General features: G+C 43.4%; 1 protein-coding gene across 8 annotated transcripts in view; it reads right to left on the bottom strand.

Moving 5' to 3' along the window:
• Boc (BOC cell adhesion associated, oncogene regulated) overlaps positions 1-20,369 on the bottom strand; it is a 73,316-nt gene that overhangs the window by 28,899 nt on the left and 24,048 nt on the right. For 5 of the 8 annotated variants that reach the window (XM_004835709.3, XM_021263676.2, XM_004835708.3 and 2 more), the window contains exons 3-4: positions 4,568-4,743; positions 3,626-3,904 (exon numbers count right to left, since the gene is read on the bottom strand). In XM_004835709.3, the coding sequence (XP_004835766.1) occupies positions 3,626-3,904; positions 4,568-4,652 (364 nt within the window). In that variant the 5' untranslated portion in view covers positions 4,653-4,743. Of the gene's footprint in view, positions 1-3,625; positions 3,905-4,567; positions 4,744-11,618; positions 11,768-20,369 lie in introns of all 8 variants that reach the window. The other 3 variants (XM_021263666.2, XM_087215570.1, XM_087215578.1) reach the window with 1 other exon arrangement.

Below are 20,369 nucleotides of genomic sequence, written 5' to 3'. Positions count from 1 at the left end.
TTGTGTGGGGAAGGACATATGAAGGCATGCAGAAGAGGCAAGAGGAAGAGGAGATCTTAAATGCTGAGAGTGTGTGGGTGAGTATGTGTGCGTCCCAGCATGCCTCTGCCTAGCCTTCCCTCCAAATGTAGACCATGCCTTCTTAATCCCATCTACTGAGCAGCCTCCTGTACACCAGCCAAACAGCAAAACACAGCCTCTATTCTGCTCAGGAATGTGCTTTTAGAAACTTAATCTAACTGCTGAGTCCAGGCCAAATACCCCAGTGGCATTAACCCAAAGACAGCATCTCTTTTTCTGTCCCCACCTGTCTTCCCACCACCCCGCTGCTGCCTCCTCCAAACTCGGGATGCTGTAGTTCCACTCCACCAAATCCCTCTTCTGTGTGATACAGTCCCCTCCCCAGCCTGCTCCCTCCATTTCCAGCACTTCTCCTTCCTTCTGGTCAGACCCAAACATTTCACTTCTGGTTCACATTGAATCGACAAGCCAATAGTTCTTGGCTTTCAAACAAGACTAGCTCCACTGCTGTACGTGCCCTTTCTCCTCTCACTGTGCCTTCTTGGGCTGCAACCAAATCCTTCCCTTTGTCCTCTCTGCCAACCACACATCCCTGAAAGCACCAGAGAAAGCAGTAGCCAGGATTTTTTTTTTTAATAAAGGCTATAAATTGTCTTTCCACACAGATACACCTTGAAGCAAAAGGAGAGCTCCAAAACAAATCTTTCCCTCTCCAACTCTGCCTTCCTCAAAAACAATAAAAAGTTCAGACTGGCTCCTAAGCCAAATGAATGGTTATGGAATTTCTGAGCTTCCACAGACATGTGCTGACCATTTGCAGGTGAAATCTCCCTTCTAGATACCCTTTAAAGGCAGAAATATTGCTGCAAGGCACATTTTACTTGTAATAATGTACTACTGAAAGTGAACTAATTGCTCAGCAATAAGTTCAGTACATTATAAGAGAGCCACTTGAGGGATGTCCTAGGGCCATTAGTAATTGTGATCATGTTCTGCTTGGGGTGGGAGAACAGGTTAACTCAGAAGGGGCATGATGGGATGTGCTGGTGGAACACATATGAACAAATGCATTGGTTTCTTCACTTAGGATCATACACTTCTTGTACTTTACTGTCTTCATTTTATTCTTATTTAAAAAGGAATAAATTATCAAAAGGCAAATACCTATAATACAATGTCAATGGGGAAAGATAAGAATAAAAACTATATACAGTAGTACCATTACAATGGCAGAAAAAGAAGGGTATGAATAAAGACTGGAAGAGTGTACACCAAAATGATAATGTTGGTTGTATGAAGATGGCAGACTGAAGGGAGACATTTTAAAGTATATTCTAAGGGCCGGGGGATTTAGCTCAGTGGTTTTGGCACCTGCTGCACAAGCACAAGGACCCGAGTTCGATCCCCGGTACAAAAATAAATAAATAAATAAATAAAATAAAGTATATTCTAGGGCTAGGGATTTGGCTCAGTGGTGTTGCACCTGCCTGGCAAGGGCAAGGTCCTGAGTTGCATCCCTGGTACCGGGAAAAAAAATATATATATATGTTCTAAAATTTCTATGATGCAATTATAATATAAAAATATAAAGCAGACTTAGGAAGTGTATGACAGTAGGAAGTATAGCTCTGACCCCAGACCTTCCTTGTGTAATGAGATGACCCCTCTCTCCCTCCACCTATGCCTCTGCCCCCTTGAAACAAACACATACTAACCTAGCAGCTGGGCAATGCTAGCTAGCTGCTGGGCACCCTCATGCTGCCCAGAGACCCTCCATTCAGACTCAGTTGTGCTCCTCTGTCAAAAAGTAAAGTGGCCCCCCCGTGTGTGGGGGACTCCCAGATGCAGCTTAGGGCTAGCCCGGCCCCAATCCCTGAAAAGGGCAGGGCTGCCTATTTCTCAAAAGAATAAGAGTATACCTCTGTCCCACTCTCCCACGGAGTGAGGACTCTTCAAGGTTCTGGGGACCATTGGGCAAGGAGGGCAAGCTTTTTTACTCTCCCATCCTTCACTATGGTCCTCCCAGAACCACACTCCATGTGCCCCAGGTGCATTTCAGAAGTTCATTCCCTGAAATATGACCCATGACACAAGATGGCACAGGACAACCAACTTCCTGGAAGCACGTGATCCACAAGGATGATGCGGATGGTGACATGGAAGCCCAAAGCAGGGCTATCAGTGACAAAAGGATACTTCTAAGTCATGAAAGAACAAGCCCTGAAAATCTTCTCAAAGTTTAAATCCAAATGCCATTAAAGTTTTAGTAAGTTTCCCTATTTCCCATTTTTCAGGCTCCGGAAAGGGGCAAGTTGAAGCAATTCTTTTTATTTCCTGGCTCTAGGCACAGCATATACGAATATCAGGACTATTCTGCAGCCTTCAGTACCGTTTCATCCATCAAGTCTCATGTTTCTATGTACAATATGCAGAAAGTCAAATAATGGAATGTCCTGTGCAATGTACTTCCCAGGGGTGGTCACATATGAAGGCAGTGTGCCAGACTGTCCACTTTCCCCTGGCTTCATATAAAGGGGACCAGTGGGGTAGTATGGGACCTACAATACCTGTCCTGGATAAGGTCCCTTGAAACTGAGACTATGTCAAATCACTTGTAAATTAAGTCCGATTTACTTTGTTGGGTCCTCATACATACTTAGGTAATTTTATGAAAAATATGTCTTACTTTCATAAGCAAAAAAGACATAAGAACAGTCATGAGGATAATCTAGAAGGAAGTGCATGGAAATAGAATCAGCTAGAATGAGCCAGTTGAGAGGGATCTCTGAAGCCATTTGGCCCTTGCTTATAATACATTAGCCTGAGGACCTATGTTCTTTATAATGTAAGAATCAGAAAAAATAGAATCTTATATCACAAGAAGTCTACAGACAATTGTTTTTTAAAAAAACTACCACTGGGCCGGGGATTTAGCTCAGTGGTTCCATCGTCTGCCTCGCAAGTGCAAGGTACTGAGTTCGATCACCAGTACCAAAAAAAGCACACACACACACAAAACGCCCCCAAAAAACTACCATGTACTGAGTACACAATAAAAGTAAAACTCAAAAAAAAAGTGTTAAGTCTTGGATCAAACTGTCACCTAATCCCTTCCTTGTTTCGCCTGTCTTCATCCCTTTGTCACACACTTTCCTTCCCATTGGGTCCTATGATTTATATTCCAGGCATTGGACTATGCCTGCCCCTCACAAAGAGTCAGGCCCAAGTCAGGAATGGGCAGACTGAGTTACCAAGTACTGGTAAATACTCTGACTGTGATCCCCAAGGATGGGTGAGGGGGATTCGAGGGGGATGAGAGAGCAACTGGTACACTGCACCGAAAACAGGGCGACAAAATGAGGAGGCAGGATGTAGTCCAGCTCTGGGGTCCCCAGGACAGTCTGCCCCTGGAGAGGCTCACTCTAGACATCACTCCCAAGGACATGATGGTGCCCCCACCATCTTGAGACTGTTGGGCAGCTACGGTCTTCTGATTTGAAATCTCAACTATCAAGGCCCCTTTTGTGGTATGACTAATGATGGGGTAGAAAGAGAGAGCAGGAGAGAGGAGCCGGGACCACACCAAGCAGAGTGGCAAACTCACTGGCTAGTGTCACTGTGGCTGGCACGCTGGCCACAGCCCCTGCAAGCATCCGGGCCACACATTGGTACCGTCCCACAGTGTGGTTGTTGAGGGCAGTGATGACGAGGGTCCCTTGGGTGAGGAAGATGCCCAGAGCATCATCTGAGCCATTCAACTCCTTCCCGTTCAGGCGCCAGGTTACGTTCACCCTCGGAGGTTCGACCACACAGCCCAGGATCACAGTTCCTCCGAGCTTCTGGACTATAGATGCAGGCTGCACGGTGACCTGAGGGACGTCATCTGGAGAAAGAACAGGGGCACAGCAATGAATTGATGCCCCCCAACCCGACAACCTTGCCTTTTTAGAAGCACAGCACCCAGGCAGCTTCTCAGAATTGAGAACTCAGAGGAGGTGATCTTTCTCTGAGCAGTCCAACTGCCCTCACCCACTCCCTAACCTTTCTCTGTTTCCAGAGTATAGATTTGGGGTTGTGATGTGTTGTAAAGGCAAGCACTGAGGCTCTGGAGTTGGGCAGGATTGGGACCGATTCCCAAAGCGACTACTTCTGAGTCATTTGACTCTAGCCTTTTTGCGTATGTTACTTAGCTGTAAAATGAGGCTAATAATGTTTGCAAGCAGGAGACTTGCAAAGTACATAAATGCCATGATCTCATCTCATAAATACACAATAAAAGGCAGTTATATTATTCCTCCCTCTACTCCTCTGGTACATTTTTGAAATGAATAAAATACTAAAATAAAACCAATACAATGTTGTCACTATCACTTTCCATTTTGTATTCTTGTGCATGACCTTGCCGGATGGTGGGAGTGAAGTGTTCTTTCTAAAGAGTTATTCCAAGCCACTTCTTGCTTCCATCTGCCATTAGGGTAGAGGTCTTCTGGGAGGGGCCACAGAGGAGGGAGGGAGAGAGGGAGGGAGGAAGGGAGGGAGCACTCACTCATGCTGGCAAGGCAGCCTGCTGTGGCCAAGAGGAGCCAAGCGAGTGTGACCTCAGGCCTTCTTTCTCTCAGCTTCTTCATCATCCCACGAAGCACGGTGTCTCACAGAGGGTCCTAAGCCAACTGCCATAAGCCACCGAGGTCACTCATAAAGATATCACAGTCTCCTGCAACGCTGTTGTGAGAGAGAAAAATAAGACAGCCATGGTGAGGATGCCTGGATGCCCCATGATAGCCAAAGACCATGGCTTCATCCCTCGCCCCACTTGCTGGCAACATTAGGAGTTGAGACCTGGACACTGGAAGACCAAAGGACACCTTCATGCCATTTCTCATCTAGAAGAAGCTCCTCCATCAGGTGTCTCTTGAGCAAGAAGGGGATTGTGTTATGGTAAGGATGCTACAGCCCTGCCCAGAGGTCCAAAAGCAACAAGGACAGGGTGTCCAGGATGTGGAGAAACTGAGGGCTTTAGCCATGTACTTGGTATAGGCAGTGAGTGCCTAGTGCAGATGCTGGAACACACAAAATTATTCTTCCCTTGGCTTTGCCAGAGGCCTGATATCCATGGCCACCATATGGCAAGTCATGTGCTAGTGTAGACCATTGTGGGACAGCACTGTCCCATGTGTGCTTATGCATGTAAACTAAATCCCACTTTTTGAAGATATTCCTCATTAATGAGTCATAAAGTCTTAGTGACTCGTGAAAGATCTGCTTTGATCTTCCTTACCTCAGTTCTACTTCTCTAATCCTAAAAATTCTCTTCTACTCCTGAAATCAACCCACCCCCTTGCTCTGCAGCTTACCTGTAACCTGCACTGCCCCAAGCACAAGCACAGACAGAAGGCACACATCATCAGCCAACGCTCCTCACCCTCTCAGAGCCTTTCAGTCTGACTTTATGGCTTCTACTTCTCTCTGCCCTGGGGCTGGAATTCTGGAGTTTTCCATTTCTACAAAATCTGTGTTCTTGACAACTGTATCTCTACTCAGAACAATGTTCCCTTGGGAATAGAACTACACTGTACCTCCAGCTTCCTGATGATAAATCTCAGCTCTCCACCACCTGCCTAGAACATTCAGGCCTCCTTTTTCATGGTATTATTCCTTCAGGCCTCCTGCTGCATGGTATGGTTCTTGAAAAACTCATCAAAACCACAGAGGCCAGAGTACACACACACGTTCTTCTGCCATAGCCAAAACCAAGACTTTGCTTCTGCACTTTTCACTGATCTATTTACAGAACATCAGCAAATAAGGAAGGTGGATCAACATCCTTATGAGATAGAAGGCATCAGAATAAAACTTGATAACATTTAAAGCAACATGCCAATGATTGAACATATGCATATGGCAATATTTACAGTGTATTTCTAGGAAAGTGACATACATTCAAAATGTTAATTGTTTAAGACCAATTTCCCTGACCAATTTACAAAAGGGATTCTTTTGGAGACTTACAGTCACTACTGAAAAAAGGAGTAGTTAAGCTCTCTGAGCTGCCCAGCCTGTGGCATTCAGGGTCCCGAGCCTTTCAACACCAAATACATTTGACACAGGGGATTGCAGGGTGGGGCTTGCAGCTCCTGCTCTGTGACTCAGGTGCTTGCGATTTGCTTAGACTGTTCACTTCTCCAAGGCCTTTTCGCTTTGGCCTGGCTGTTGAAGGAGTGACGGGGCCACATATGCTTTGCTCAACAAGCATTTTCAAGAGATTGATTGCTCTTTTTCAGACAATCCGGTAAAGGAAAAGGCCACTTTACTAGTTACTAACAAAGTGAAATTCACAGGGCCAGGGATTTAGCTCAGTGGTTTCGCCGCCTGCTGTGCAGGCGCAAGGACCGGAGTTCGATCTCCGGTACCAAAAAAAAAAAAAAAAAAAGAAATTCACAAAAGCTGCAAAGAATGTAAGTCTGGATGGGAAGGGCAGTGGCAGCAGGAGAGGCTGGTGCCCACTGCGGCTCTAGGGACTCTCTAAGCTCTTTACATCAGGTGTCCCCACTCATCTTCACATCAGTTCTGCAATGTGGGGACCACTACCCCCATTTTCGGTGAAGAAACTGAGTTCCAGAGGTTAAGTCGCTTGCCCAGGGCCACTTAATTGTAGCCCTATGTGGAAACCCAGGTTAGGCTGCTTCCAAAGCTCTGTGCTTCCAGCCACCAAGAAGACGTGTCTCATTTTAAATATAAGGACTCTACATAGTGGGTGTTTAACAGAATTGGAATAAGGGTGAACAGTGGTTTCTATAGGGAAGTTCATAGCAAAATGCAAACTTTGGGTGTCCTCCCAATTTTCCAGATCCTTGTTTTAATTCTCTACTTTCCTCCAATGAGATAATGTGTTAATACAGACTACATGAGCTCCCAGTTATGGGGTTTTTAAAAACGAACTTCCTTGTGACATGCCCATTTCCCCAGTTCCACAAAGAGATTGATACGAACCATTTCCTCCCTGCACCAAGGAAGGGGAGGGCAGAGGGAAGGGGTGAGTGGAAGTAGAGAGAGGAAGAGAGATAGAAAATGAATAAGAAGGAATAATGGGGGCCAGGGATTTAGTTCAGTGGCACGGCTCCTGCCTTGCAAGCACAAGGTCCTGAGTTCAATCCTCAGTACCAACCCCCCCACACCCCCCAAAAAAGAAGGAATAACGGGCAAGAAAAGTACAAGCAGACAAAGAGGTACAGAGGGCTATTTCTTACAGGAGCACAGGGTGGCTACAGAGGTGTTGAGGTTGTAAAACCAACAAAGGTTTTACTGAGGAAATTCAGCCCAGACCCCCTCCTGCTTAATGACTGCAAGCCAAACAATTCCTGTTAGTCCTACACCCTCAGTAATTTATAAGGTTCAAAATGGAAACAGATTCCACTAAGCTGCCAGCTACCATCCTACTTTAAAAGCAACAGGGAGAAAAGAATGCATGGTAGCAGGGGAGTGAGAATAATCAGATATCCAAAGACGGAGAAAGAACTCATTAATCCCCACAACAGGTACTATTTTAATGACCCCAAAGCAGGACACTGGGGCCTCACTCATGTGAAAACAGAACTGCTAAAAAAATGAGAGAGTGTGTGTGGGGTCACTGAGGGTACGCTATATCTTCTTTATCACCTATAGAAACTGAGTTATTTCTTGGATGAAGTTACGTAGTTAATTTAGTCTATAAATATGCCCATTCCAAAAATGTAGGTATCTGAGAATTTTAACTTTTTTTGTTTTAAAGGAAATAAGGCTCAAGCTAGAGAATCTAACTGCAGTGTAACTCTGTCTCACTGTAAGATGAGCAAGGAACAGTTTCAAAGTTCAATAAAGGTAACAGTAAGGCCTGTTATTTTTCTTGGCAATGGAACATATGTCTGAATCCTGACCTTATTTTCTTATGAATTTTCTCAGAGAAAGGAGAGAAATCAAGAAAATAAAATTAAAAGCAGACAGGAAGGAAAATGAATTCTTGCCATGAATTCCTCACTGAGATCTAGGTACTTGCCATTTTCAAGGATAATTTGGACACGAAAAAGAAAAGAAAATATATCTGTGAAGTTTCACTGTTGACATACATAGTCCCCACTGAAATAATTGCCTCCCAACAGCCGTTTCTGGAGCCTTCCAAAAACAACAACAACAAAACACACTTCTGAGGTTGAGACCAAGCATGAAAAATTGTAGCCTTGGAATATTTATTTTTTTGAGAAAATTACAAACAACTGAAAGCTGATCATCAGGAGGAGTCCAGCTCCCTTCTCCCCAGAGGGCTGGCTGACTACAAGGATCAAGAGTGAGACAACTCCACACAAGGCCACCGTCTCATTTCCTGGACTCCCAGGCCACTGCAGCTGCCTCAGAAGTTGAAGCCTGTGGAATCTAAACTGCCAGTGTCTTGAGACCAGTAACAAAGTGAGCTGAAGAGGAGAGTATGATCTAACAGATAGCATAAGAGAGACTTTCTTAGAAACATTCTTTAAAGAGAAGAATGAGATCTGATTTTTAAAAAGTAAATGTTTATTCCCCAAGGTGCATTATTGTTTATATGTTTCTAATGTAGTGGACAAAGATTTCCCTTTCTCAATGGCCTGAGGCAGGGCAAAGCTTTGACTCTCAGAGAAGTTGCCAAGTGTCTGGGTGTAAGGGTTGGCAGCTCCTACTCTCAAGAAAAATGATAGAACTTCTGCACAGAAAAGTGGCATGGAGAGAGATCCTGGAAAAATAAGTGAATTTAATTCTCAGATGACTGCATATGTGAGTTTAGATAGACTTGGGAGGACTTAAAGGTTATCAAAACACCATGCTGTATGTATATTTAAATATACAGTAAAAAGAAAGTTCATTTTTACTTAAAAATCATACTTTACCCACAGACCTAATTAAAAGGAAAGATTTTTTAATTGGAGGGACAATAATAGCTTAGAATAACACCTAATGTGTTTCCAGGCTGGGTCTAAGTGATTGCAGAAGGTCTCCCAACTAATTAAGAAGGGAACTTTCAGGCTACAAGTCAGGCCTCTTAGTCCTCTTTCACTAACCCAGCACTGTCCCCAGAAACTGTTTCTGGGGCCACACTAATCAACTGCTTAGAACTGGCTTTAGCATTATTTTTTAAATGTTTCTGAGTTTACTTCATTTTGCAAAAAATCATTATGTGGACTATTATCCATAACAGTAACTTTCTATGTGATCACTGTCATTCTTTTATTTACATCCCAGTCTACTAGAACAGTCTCCTACTGTTCACTGCACAAATTCCTTCAACAGAATTTTCTGCAGTGTTGGAAACGTTCTATAATTGCACTATTCAAATGCTAGGAAGCCATTAGCCATTTGTGGCTATTAAATACTTGAAATGTAACCAAGGAACTAAATTTTATTTTATTTATTTATTTATTTTTTGGTACCAGAGATCGAACTCGGGACCTTGTGCTTACAAGGCAGGCGGTGGAACCACTGAGCTAAATCCCCAGCCCTGGAACTAAATTTTAAATGGCCATAATGGACAGCAGAGTTCTAGAACTATGTTCAAGATCTGGAACACCTACTCAGATCACTCTGATATCAAATAAAGGGAAATGACAATAATTTGATGTTCTTAAATATGAGCCATGTTGTAGCCAGCCTCAAAATGTTTCTTCTTTAGTTCTTAATCAAATTTTGTGTATAAATCTATTCTAGATGTAATTTGATTTTATTATTGAGATTAGAAAGAACAAATATTATTGTGATTGATTTTTATAATAATATTGGGAAGAAAAAAGCACTACTGTGATTGATCATATATAAGACAGTAGGCAAGAATACTATTAGTGCCAGAAGATGGATTTGGTCTCTAGGAGCTTAAAGCCAAATTTAGGACATAAATTGGCCATCAGCTCTTCACCTCCCAGCCTCTTCTGCAGTTAGCACAGGGTCATGTGACTAGTGTTAGCCAACAGTGTGGGCCAACAGAAGGTAAGTGAGAATGTTGTATGTCACCACCTCTTCCTGCATCTGTACATCAGCAATACTTCCAAGGAAGCAGCCCATGACGTCTACCTCCCGCTGTCCTCAGAAGATGGTCTTCTGCTCAGCTCCTCCTTCCGCCTCCAGGCCGGTGTCCTATGTGGCACACACGCTTTGAGACACCCATGTGGGCTGCCTGTCAGCCAGTGACAAGCTGGCATGCTTGGCAGTGCTGGGGCTGGGTGGCGCCCTGCTGGCCCACTTCCTGCCATCCCTCTATGCCACCAGCCTCATCCTGCTGACCCCTGCCACAACCCCCCATTTGGCCCAGCCTAGATAGCACCTCAGGGTCATTCCTGCCACCTCCCTTCGTCGGCACCACCCTGCACCTGTTTTCAGGCCCCCCCCACCCTGTGACCCCTCCAACCCTGTCTCCAACACCTCCCATGGCCTGAGCCTCAACTGGAGCCTGGGCGACTCCAATGTGGAAGTTGTAGATGTGGCTACTGGCCATGTAAAAGCCAAGATAACACCTGGGCCTCCTTCCTGCCTCTGTAAGGCCGCCTTCTTGTGGATCTTCTGTGGGCCACTGCTGCTCTGGGCAAGCTCCACCTCGTAGCCCTGAAGACTTATGAGGCTGCCAAGACTGGGCCCTATCAGGAGGCTCACCAGCAGCTGTCCCTCCTCCTGGACCAGCAGTGCCTGGGCTCTTGGCCCTCCAAGCTACTGGTTGGCAAATTCGGGAACTGAGCTGGACTTTCAGGGGGCTGAGATCCTTGCAGAGCTGCAACCCCAGGGAAGGTCCTCTGGGTGCAGGGAGGGTGTGGGGGATATGCCGGGTGAATTGGGGCAGAGCTGCAGTGGAGGGTGGGGGCTGCTGCCCATTTGGGCTTGAATAAAGAAAAGGTTTCTGGTGAGAAAAAAAAAAAGCCCAGGGTGGTTAGGAGCTTGAGAACTCCTTCCATTTTTCCTTCTCTCAATCTGGTGACCACATGTCACATGTCTTAGAGGGCATAGCTACAAGATGAAAGAAAGCAGCTCAAGAAGTCAAATGAGAAGAAAATTTTTGGTGTCCCCAAACAACTGAAGTTTTGGGATTCCTGTCATGTAACAACTTCAGCATTCTTTACTAATACTGTATCTTGATTGATTACCAGTTCAGTTATAAATGAGATGTGTAGTTTGAAACTGGGCCTTCTAGGGTTTATGCATGTAAGATGAAAGAGGCACTGCAGGAAGGTGACACTGACCAAGAGGGAAAGTAGGTCTTGTGTGTACTGGGCAATGTAACAACCACTGGGTTGCAGCAGAAAGCTTATTTGGAACAATGGCTTTAAATATTTCAGCTCTTACTCTCTTTTGAGTAAAATTTTCTGGACAACCACCCCAAATACATGCATATTTACTTATTTATAAATTAAATGCATGTACTGCATAACTAAAATTTTTAAGAGTAGGTAAAAGTGAGAGCATATTTTAATGACTCTTTATGATTGTTTTATAGTTTCACTAGTACCTTAAGACAGAATGCATACTTAGAAATAGGATCATTCCTAATGGTATACATGTAATCTCTGGCAAATAGTCTGGATGAAATGTTAATGATTTTGCTGACTTCTTACCAGATCTGATTCCATTATCAATGTTGTGACTTCCTAATGTGGCCTGAAAAGGGTCAGCGCCGCTGTTTTCTTCCTGTCTGCATGTGGTTGAATTATCAGCATTCTCTTCGACTCAGTTTCTTTGTGGCAGTCTCTTTAAGACACTTGTCCTTTTGTGAGAGTTAATTTAGTTAAAGTTAAATTATACAATCTGTAAATCCACTTAACAGAGAACAGAAAAACGGGGGGAGGGGTTGGGAGTGATGAATGAATGAGCGGGTAAGGTCTCCACCATCAAGGTGGAGATGCCTTGGATACTGCTGTGACACATGACAGCTTGACACATAGGCTGAAGGTACCACTGTCAATCCCTATATTAAATATTAGCAAAGCTGCATTTCCTTCCTAATCCTTTTTTTTTTTTTTTTTTTTTTAGATAGAAATAAACATAAAAGGGAATCTCTACTTTTTTCTTCCAGTGTCTCAGTGGAATTGCTTACATTTCCGCTTGGGAGCTTGAGCCCTACTTTGGAGACTACTGTAGAAGAATGGAAAAAGACAGGTAAGGAGCCTGAGATTGGGTCCCATTGCGGAGGGACAGCAAGAGTTTGAAATTAACACCACAGACAGAGTGGAGCTATCGATGGTTTTTGAGCAAGGGTCTATATAATCAAAGTTAATTTGGGGAAGATCAGCAAACCTGGATTCTTTTCATTGACCTCACAATTTATAACCAGCTGCTAATAAACAGAATTTACTTCTTTTTTAAAAAATTTTATTTTATTGGTACATTTTAGGTAGACAATATAATGACATTCATCACTGGAAATTTGCACCTTTGCATAATCTCTCTTGGTTCTTATTTTTTCTCCCTTCCCCTGCCCTCCCTTCAACCCCTACATCCCTCCCTATTTACAAAGACTTTGCTTCCATTTTCTCATATTAATTCCATTCCCTTCTTTCCTTTCCCCTACCCCTCCCACTTCCACTTCCCCTTTGCCCCTTTTCATCCTATTTCATGTTATCTATTATACCTTTTGGTTCTTGTTTACACTTTCAGTTTCTCACACTAGAGAAACTGTTTGGTATTTACACACGTGTGTCCTATTTATTTCACTTAAGAGTACTGCCTCAATGTGCATTCATTTAGCAATAAATGCCTCTAATTTCTCATTTTTTATGGCTGAGTAGTACTCCATTTTATTAAAAAACCACATTTTCTTTATCCAGTCTCCAGTTGATGGGCGTTTGGGGTCAGACTTTACTTCTACTCAGGCAGGTGGGATATTCTCACCAAAATGGAAAGGCTCTGAGGAGGAACCACTTCAGCCATATGAGTGAAGAAGAGATCTTGTCTCTTGATTTGCCCACTGAACTTTTGGTAAAAGGAACTGAATCCTCTTCCACCTCTAGCACTGGAGAAAAAGTTACTGGGAAGTCTCATTTCTTTGTCACACATACCCCTTCCTAAAAATGGCCTTACTTCTTTACAGAGATTTTAAAAAAATATCGAACCATGGGGTTTGAGGACGGGCTGGAAAAAACAGAGAAAAGGAAAAACAAATTTTTTTCTCTTATACTCCTTTCTCACCCCCCCCCCCCGCATCCCATATAAATTCAATTTGACAACCCTGCTAATTGGATAAACGTAGCTCCTACACTCCTAGAAGACCATTCCCCATTCTTTCTTTCTTTCTTTTTTTTGTTTTGTTTTTGGAGGGCTCAAAACAGGGTGATTGTGCTGTTCTTTAACACAAATTCCATCTGCTTTATTTCTCTCTCTCTCCATTCAGTGCTCCTCCTGAATATTTATGAGCCTCCCTCCTGCCTTTTCCCTTTTTACCCACCTCTGTCCTCCTCCTCCCTCAATCTCCCTCACCCCACTTGCCTCCAGCCTCCTTTCCCTTCTGTCCAAGCTGGGACAAAAACCTTCTAAATGGGCCCCCCCCCCCTTTAGATAAACACAGGCAGTGTCAAGTGTGAGGAGAGGGGGAGGAGGGGAGGGGCTCAACTGCCAGTCAAGCCCCTGGCCTTCAATGCAGCCCAGGGGCCTATCCTAATCTGCTGCATGCTTGCCATATGGGGGCTGTGTTGCCCCGGGAGACACTAACAGGCAGAACGGAGCTTAATAGAGTCCATATTCATTGTGACGCAGTGAGATAGCTCAAAGCACCACTGCCCCTTCGGTCCAGTTTCATTCTTCTGTTTCCCACTTTCTTTCTGTTTTTCCTCCCTCTTTCTTTCTTTCTTCTTTTCAAAAGGGCTTGGTCCCCACAGAGTTCTAATCTGGAGAGGTCCAGGCTGCGGCAAAGGGTAGACTTTGTGGTTAGGAGTAAGGAAAGCAATGGTGGTGCTGCAAGGGGTGCGGTTGGAGCTGGGGCAGAAGCTCCAGGGAGGTGAAGATGGAGGGCAACCAAGGAACATGTGGGGTTGTGGGTGCAAACATGCATAAGCAGGCTGGAGTCTGCACACATGTGTAAGATGTGGTTATGGTGTTATGATCTCTAGACAAGCGCTCACTCCTCAGGGCTGTCAAGAGAAACCTTGCTATTTATTCAGCCACCTATGCCTAGGTATTTCTGTCACTCTCTCCCCAAACCCTACAGCAACCTTATCTCAATCCCAGCCAATTTAAAATCATTAAAGCAAGGGACACCTCCTTCCCCGGGGAGTAGGTCCTGTGGCCACATCCTACCTCTCCACAGTTGTGTTGAAAGGTCACAACTGTGGGAATGAGATGAAACTCCTTCAGAAAGGACCCCTAGCAGAGCAGAAGGCCCACCAGCCTGCCTTCTTACTTTGGCCCACTTCCCCCTGGTGGGTCTGGTTCTGAAGAGGAAGTGACAGTTGTGGTGAACCCCAAAAGGGAAGCAAGGACAAAGAAGGTGGGAAGAGAACAGAGCACATTCCTCCCAACTTTGCAGAAAAAATAAAATTCATAACTAAGACATTATAGAATTTCTCAAAGATCAGTTTCATAAGTTGTAAAACATAAAGTTCTGTGACTGAAAAAATACAAATTTAAGTCCACATTAGGCACAAAATTAAGCACAGAAAAACTTTATGAGCTTTCGTATACTCTCCTATACAGTAGTTGAAACTTTAATCCTATAGATTCTGATACACAGGAAGAGCTCAATAAATGGGTTTCTGAAATAGGCTCCTTGAGTTTTACTATGCGACAAAGGTCTTAAAAGCACCTGACAACCATAATCAGGGCTGGCAAGAGTGCATATGGCTTTAGCAGAAGCAAAATGCTCCTACTATAGACGCAGCAATATCCCTACCATAGTGATGTGACCCCCCCCCCCCACCTCCAGTAACAAAGTCAGGTAATCTAAGTCAGACAAAACTACTAAAGCCAGAGCAGATACTGGTGCTTGTTGATGGTTTTTTTCTTTTGTTTTTTGTTTGTTTCTGTTCTGTTGTTTTGTTTTGCCTTCCAAACTTGATATATTCTATATGCCTTGCTATTACCTACCATATTGTCTGTGGCTTCCTAGCTCAACCCAAGAAGGCCCTATATCCCAACAATCCTGCAGGGAATGGTACACTGGATATTTCAAGGCCCATGTGCAATTTCAATTCGTTTAGGCCTTAAAACCTGAAGCACATTTGTTTATCTGAACTGCTATTAAGTCCCAGCTCCTCATTTCTCAGTATCCTCCCTCAGAAGATGCCTGAAATCTTAAAGCCAAAGGAGGTGAAGACACAACTGAGCCAGGTTTTACAGGACTTGAGAGCACTTACCTCCCCATAGGTGAAGCCTTCCCTCCCAACTTCTTTTGCTCTGTAGTCCTACTGCAGGTTATTCTGACCCAGTGCGCTGTGCGCACCACAGGGTGGGTGTAGAGGCCAGGAGCTCCATAGAGACCCAGACTTGGAGCTGCCAAGTTCTTTCCAGCCTTCCTTGTGATGAGCACGGTGATCAGTAATCTTCCACCCAGAAGCCCCTGAGCACCAAGTATTCTGAACCTGGTAACAAGTGCAGGCCAGCCGTGTGGGCCATGATCATAGAAGAAGTGGACAGAAATGTTCCTAACAAGTCTACAGGGAGAAGGGATGAACTTGACATAGTGAAAGTGTGAATGGCCAACTCATAAGGAAAACAGGCACAGCTACTCTAGACTAAATTCTTGCCTTTTATGTCACAGTTCAGAGGGCGCCCATTAATGACCTGCTTGTACAAATAGATACTCACACTCATCTCCTTTTTCCCAACTTCCCCAAAATCATGAAAAGATTTCACCCACTCAGCTGCTCAACCTTGGACCCATCTTGTTTCTTGCCTCTCCCTGCTTCATCATTCTAGTTCTGAGTTGTCTGGACTCTAACTTGAGTGTGACCAGCATTGTCCAATAGAAATATAATTCTGGCTACATATGTAATTTAAAATTTTTCTGATAGCCACCATAAAAACACAGATGAAAATAATTCTTAAAATATCCTTTAATACATTATATCCAAACTATTATCATTTGAATAATAGGATATAATTTATTAATGAAGTATTTTACATTTTGCTTCATACTGTCTTTGAAATCTAGTGTGAATTTTACATTTACTTCATTGAGTTTCATGCAAATTAGCCACATTTCAGGTGCGCAACAGCCACTTGGACTAGCAGCTACTGTGTTGGACAGCACAGGCCTAAAGCCCTCAATCTGGCTCTTTGGCTCTCTCTTCTCCCTATTTAATCAGCCCCTGCATTGCCATCTGCCTTCTTTCTAGAATGTCAAGTTCAGCCAAGCAGTAAAAGTTGATAAATGGCAACTACCATTCACTGAGCAAGTGCCTCCTATGGGTCATAATTATAATTCATGTAGTCTGATATTCTCACAATGGGCATATGATCAACCTATTTTACAGATGAGGAAACTGAAGCTCGGGCTGATTAAAGATCTTGTCCATGATCACCAGGATGGTAAATCTCAAAAGATTTGAACTAAGTTCGCCTGAGTCTAAAACCCTTGGTTCTTTTCACTGGACCACAATGCTTTATATAAATTAAGGCATAAAAATTGATGAACTATGATGCAGCCATTAAAAATAATAATTATGAAGATCAAATAGCAACATGAAAGTAGTGTTTAGATGGGAAAAATAATAAAGATTTCATTTCGTAAAAAGCAAGTAAGCATGGTGCCATATTTCTAAATTTCGAAATTTCTAAAGGCGTATTTCTAAAAAGCAATTGTAGCCGGGCGTGGTGGCACATGCGTGTAATCCCAGCACTCTGGGAGTCTGAAGCAGGAAGATCACCAAGTTTGAAACCAGCCCAGGAAAGGTAACAAATTAATGATGCCCTATATCAAAGTAAAAAAATAAAAGGAAGGGACAGGGGAGGTAGATTAGTCGGAAGGCCCTGGGTTTGCTCCCCAGTAGCACAAAATAGATAAATAAATAAAATTTTAAAGGCAGTTGATTTGAAAATGCAGAGAAATTATGAATGATTTTTTTAAAAAACTTTTTTTAGTTCATTTTTTTAAAAAAGGAAATAAATGATCAGGCTTACTTTTGATAGTTCCCTGGGTGAGAATGATCAAATAAAATAAAGTCCAAAGACCTATCCAAAACCTTCCAAGTTCTTTATAGTTGGCTTTTCCTGTGTTCTCCTCCCATCTGTCTTAAAACTGAGCAAGCTACATTCTCACACTCTCTATTCCTTCTAGCTGAACCACCTTCCCCTTCTTCCATTTAGAAGGAACTCCCAACTATCTTTCAAAGGAAGGGTTCCTTAAACTTTACTCCTTTATAAAGCCTTCAACTGTTCCCCATTCCAGGGCCCATAGATAGCATTTTGTTCACCTAATATAACATTTCCACAATAATTTATGGATTTCTGATCATGTATCTGCCTTTAACATGCCTCCTAGCTCTGCCATCTGATCAGATTATAAACTCCTTGAAGGCAGGATGTGTCGAATTTATCTTGGTAATCCTACCACCTTGAATAAAAGGTTTATTCAATGAAAGAGTACAGTTTAATCAGAAATTTGAAATTGAGAAGGAACATGTCAGAGAGACACAGAGAGAGAAAAATACTCTGTTCACAGCAGTGGAACCAAGAGGTTTTTCTGGGAGGAAATGACTATAACCATGGTCTTTATTTTTTTAAAAACTGAAGGGTTCCTGGTCAGGGCTGGAGGGAGCTGAGTGCTGGTGAGGTTGTAAGCTCTTTAAGGACAAAGGCAACCCTATGCAGATGCTCCAGGCTTCCTTTTTCAAGGAACTTCTGTTTTCCTTCTTACCTCTTCTTCCAAAATACATATTCACTAAGCTTGTGGCTTCAGGCTTTCTTCAGCCACAGGGCTGCAGGAGAATTGAATCTAGGTTGATATGGTGTCTATGCAACTATTACCTTGCCCTGAACCTGAGAGTGGGTGGAGCAAGCTGCAAAGAGGGATGAGAAAGGGAGAAATAAGAAAGCTGTTGAGTCAGAAAGAGAAGAGCAAGTTCAGGCCTGAGGAGTTCAAGAAAACAGCATGGGGTGGGGGAGGAGGGAGGAGAGCAGAGATGTGGGAAAGTCAGTTAAATACCCTGAGTTCCTATGTTGTACAGAGCCCAGTGCTCAGTGCTTCCTATCCATGGCCACTTTTCATCTTCACCACCCAGGGAGTGTTACTGTCCCAATTCTGACAGATTATCAAAGCATCCCAATGCTTTTTTACTTAAGGACTTCAAGGCTCATCTCAAATTGTATTGGAAACAATGCTTTTCTACTAAGTAACAAGGTTAGAACTCAGCAGGATCAGGTACAGGAGATTATTGGCCTTGGATTCAGGTCTGAGCTACATCTAACTTCAATATAAGCTGACTTTGGGTGAGTTACTTAATCTCCTTGAGCCTCAGTTTATTCTGTGAGAAAGAAAATGAGTACTTTAATGAGCTACTAAAAAGAGTTAATGACATAATGTGTAAAAGCATCTTGGCATATAGCAAGCGCGCAGTAATTCTGGAGGGTGGAGTTCACGAACTTTTCTGCTGAAAGCTGCTTACTGGTATAATTTCATGCAGTGGCAATGTCACCTGGTGGGCTTTTAGCTAATGCCCTTTTATACCAAAACACACGTTGCATTTTAGCAACTCTAGACACACATGGTATCATCTCTGCTCTTTCCTTCAGGCTGTCCAAATTATGTAATCTGCTCACTTTGTTACCTCACACATAAGCATCTGAAGGTCAAGAAATAATCTTTGTTGAAAAAACAATTTATTGTATATGATTTATAGACCCTCACATTCTGTGAGAGGGGCAATCCACAGAGAGCACCACAGTGTTCCTAAGTTTGTGGCCAGAATTAGCTTGTAGTGCCTTAATTTCCACCCAGTACTAGTCAACATTTAATATTACTTAAGCTAATAACCTTATTCCCACTGCACTTTCCGCTATGCCCTCTCTGCACTCTCTTGATGATGATAATGACAATAATGATCATAATTTCTCCATAGTGTCTCTACTTTTTCAGAGAAAGGGGAGCAATATGCCCATCAGACAGGAGAATTTCTGGGAAAGTGTTTACAGAAAGGAAAACATATCCCTACCTGCTTCCCAGCTCCCACTCCCAGCTTCAGAAAAGAGCTCACCTCTAACCTCACTCCATGAGTGCAGAAAGCCACAACCGGGCCACTTGCCCTTTTCCTACCTACCTGCTTCTAATTACAGCCTGTGATGGAATCAATGAACTAAACCACTAATATAGTGACTGGAGAGAAAGAGCATCTACTTCAAACTTTCTCATGTTCAAAGTTGACAGACTAACATAAAAGAAAGTACTTTAGAGCCTGGGTAGACAGAACAAGAGAACAAATCAGTCCTAGGACAACACTAAGGCAATTTTTAAAAGCTGGATGTTCTATCTCTCGGAGGAAGGTCAAACAAACCCATGTGCACAGTGGTTAGTGTTTGAGCACAAACCTTACAATTGCACACAGGCCTACGGGAGCACCAGGACACCAACTGCACCTGAAAATAGTACCCAATGGGGCCCTGAGAAGAACAGAGGGGGATGAGCCCAGGAAATACCACAAGAAGCATGCCCACCATCAACCTACAACACACACAGAACCACAAGAAAATGTTTCTCCCAAACCATCCAGAAGGTAACAGGATTTGGCTCAAAAACAGAGCAGGAAAAACATGGGCACCTTGCTTGGTTTTCACAGAGAAGAGCAGGCAGATCACTGTTGGCGACTAAAAGTCACTCCTAATGAGAGACACAAAGAGTTCTGAGATGGGCACTGGGTAGAACTCAGTGCAGGTCAGCAAACCTGAAGTGAGGTGCCACGTGCTGCACCAAAGGCTGAGGAGGAGGCAGAGGAAAACAAGGCAAGTCTCCAGTGCTCAAAGAACTAAGGACCTAGACCACAGTCAGCTTGGACAGCATCTTTTCTTTTCTGTTATACCAAAATTAAAATGCAGCATGGCCTCAACAACAGATGAGTCCCAAGATAAGCTGTGGATTTCACTAATAGCTAAATATGGGAACCAGAATCCCTAGCAATGACATCAGATAAGAGATAGAAGAAATGCGTCCACATGTCCCTCCACATGTGCGCATGCACACACACGCACATACTCAGCCCCTCCTCACTATGAAAGATCAGTTCTCCACTGTATACTGTCTTTCATCAAGCCTAAAAGAATCCTTTTTTTGCTATCATCCATGTTCATTCCTCATGTAGTCCTGGAGGACTCATCAAAGTTTGTCAGTTAAGGCAGTAAAAAGGCTTATACCTAACAGAAGTCTTTGTGACAGGATCTCTCTCTTT

This window comes from Heterocephalus glaber, unplaced genomic scaffold (assembly GCF_053883595.1).
Source record: "Heterocephalus glaber isolate CG9 unplaced genomic scaffold, H.glaber_assembly_v1.0 deba00000122, whole genome shotgun sequence".
Taxonomy (NCBI): Eukaryota; Metazoa; Chordata; class Mammalia; order Rodentia; family Bathyergidae; genus Heterocephalus; species Heterocephalus glaber.
This window is presented reverse-complemented; position numbering and strand designations above follow the sequence as displayed.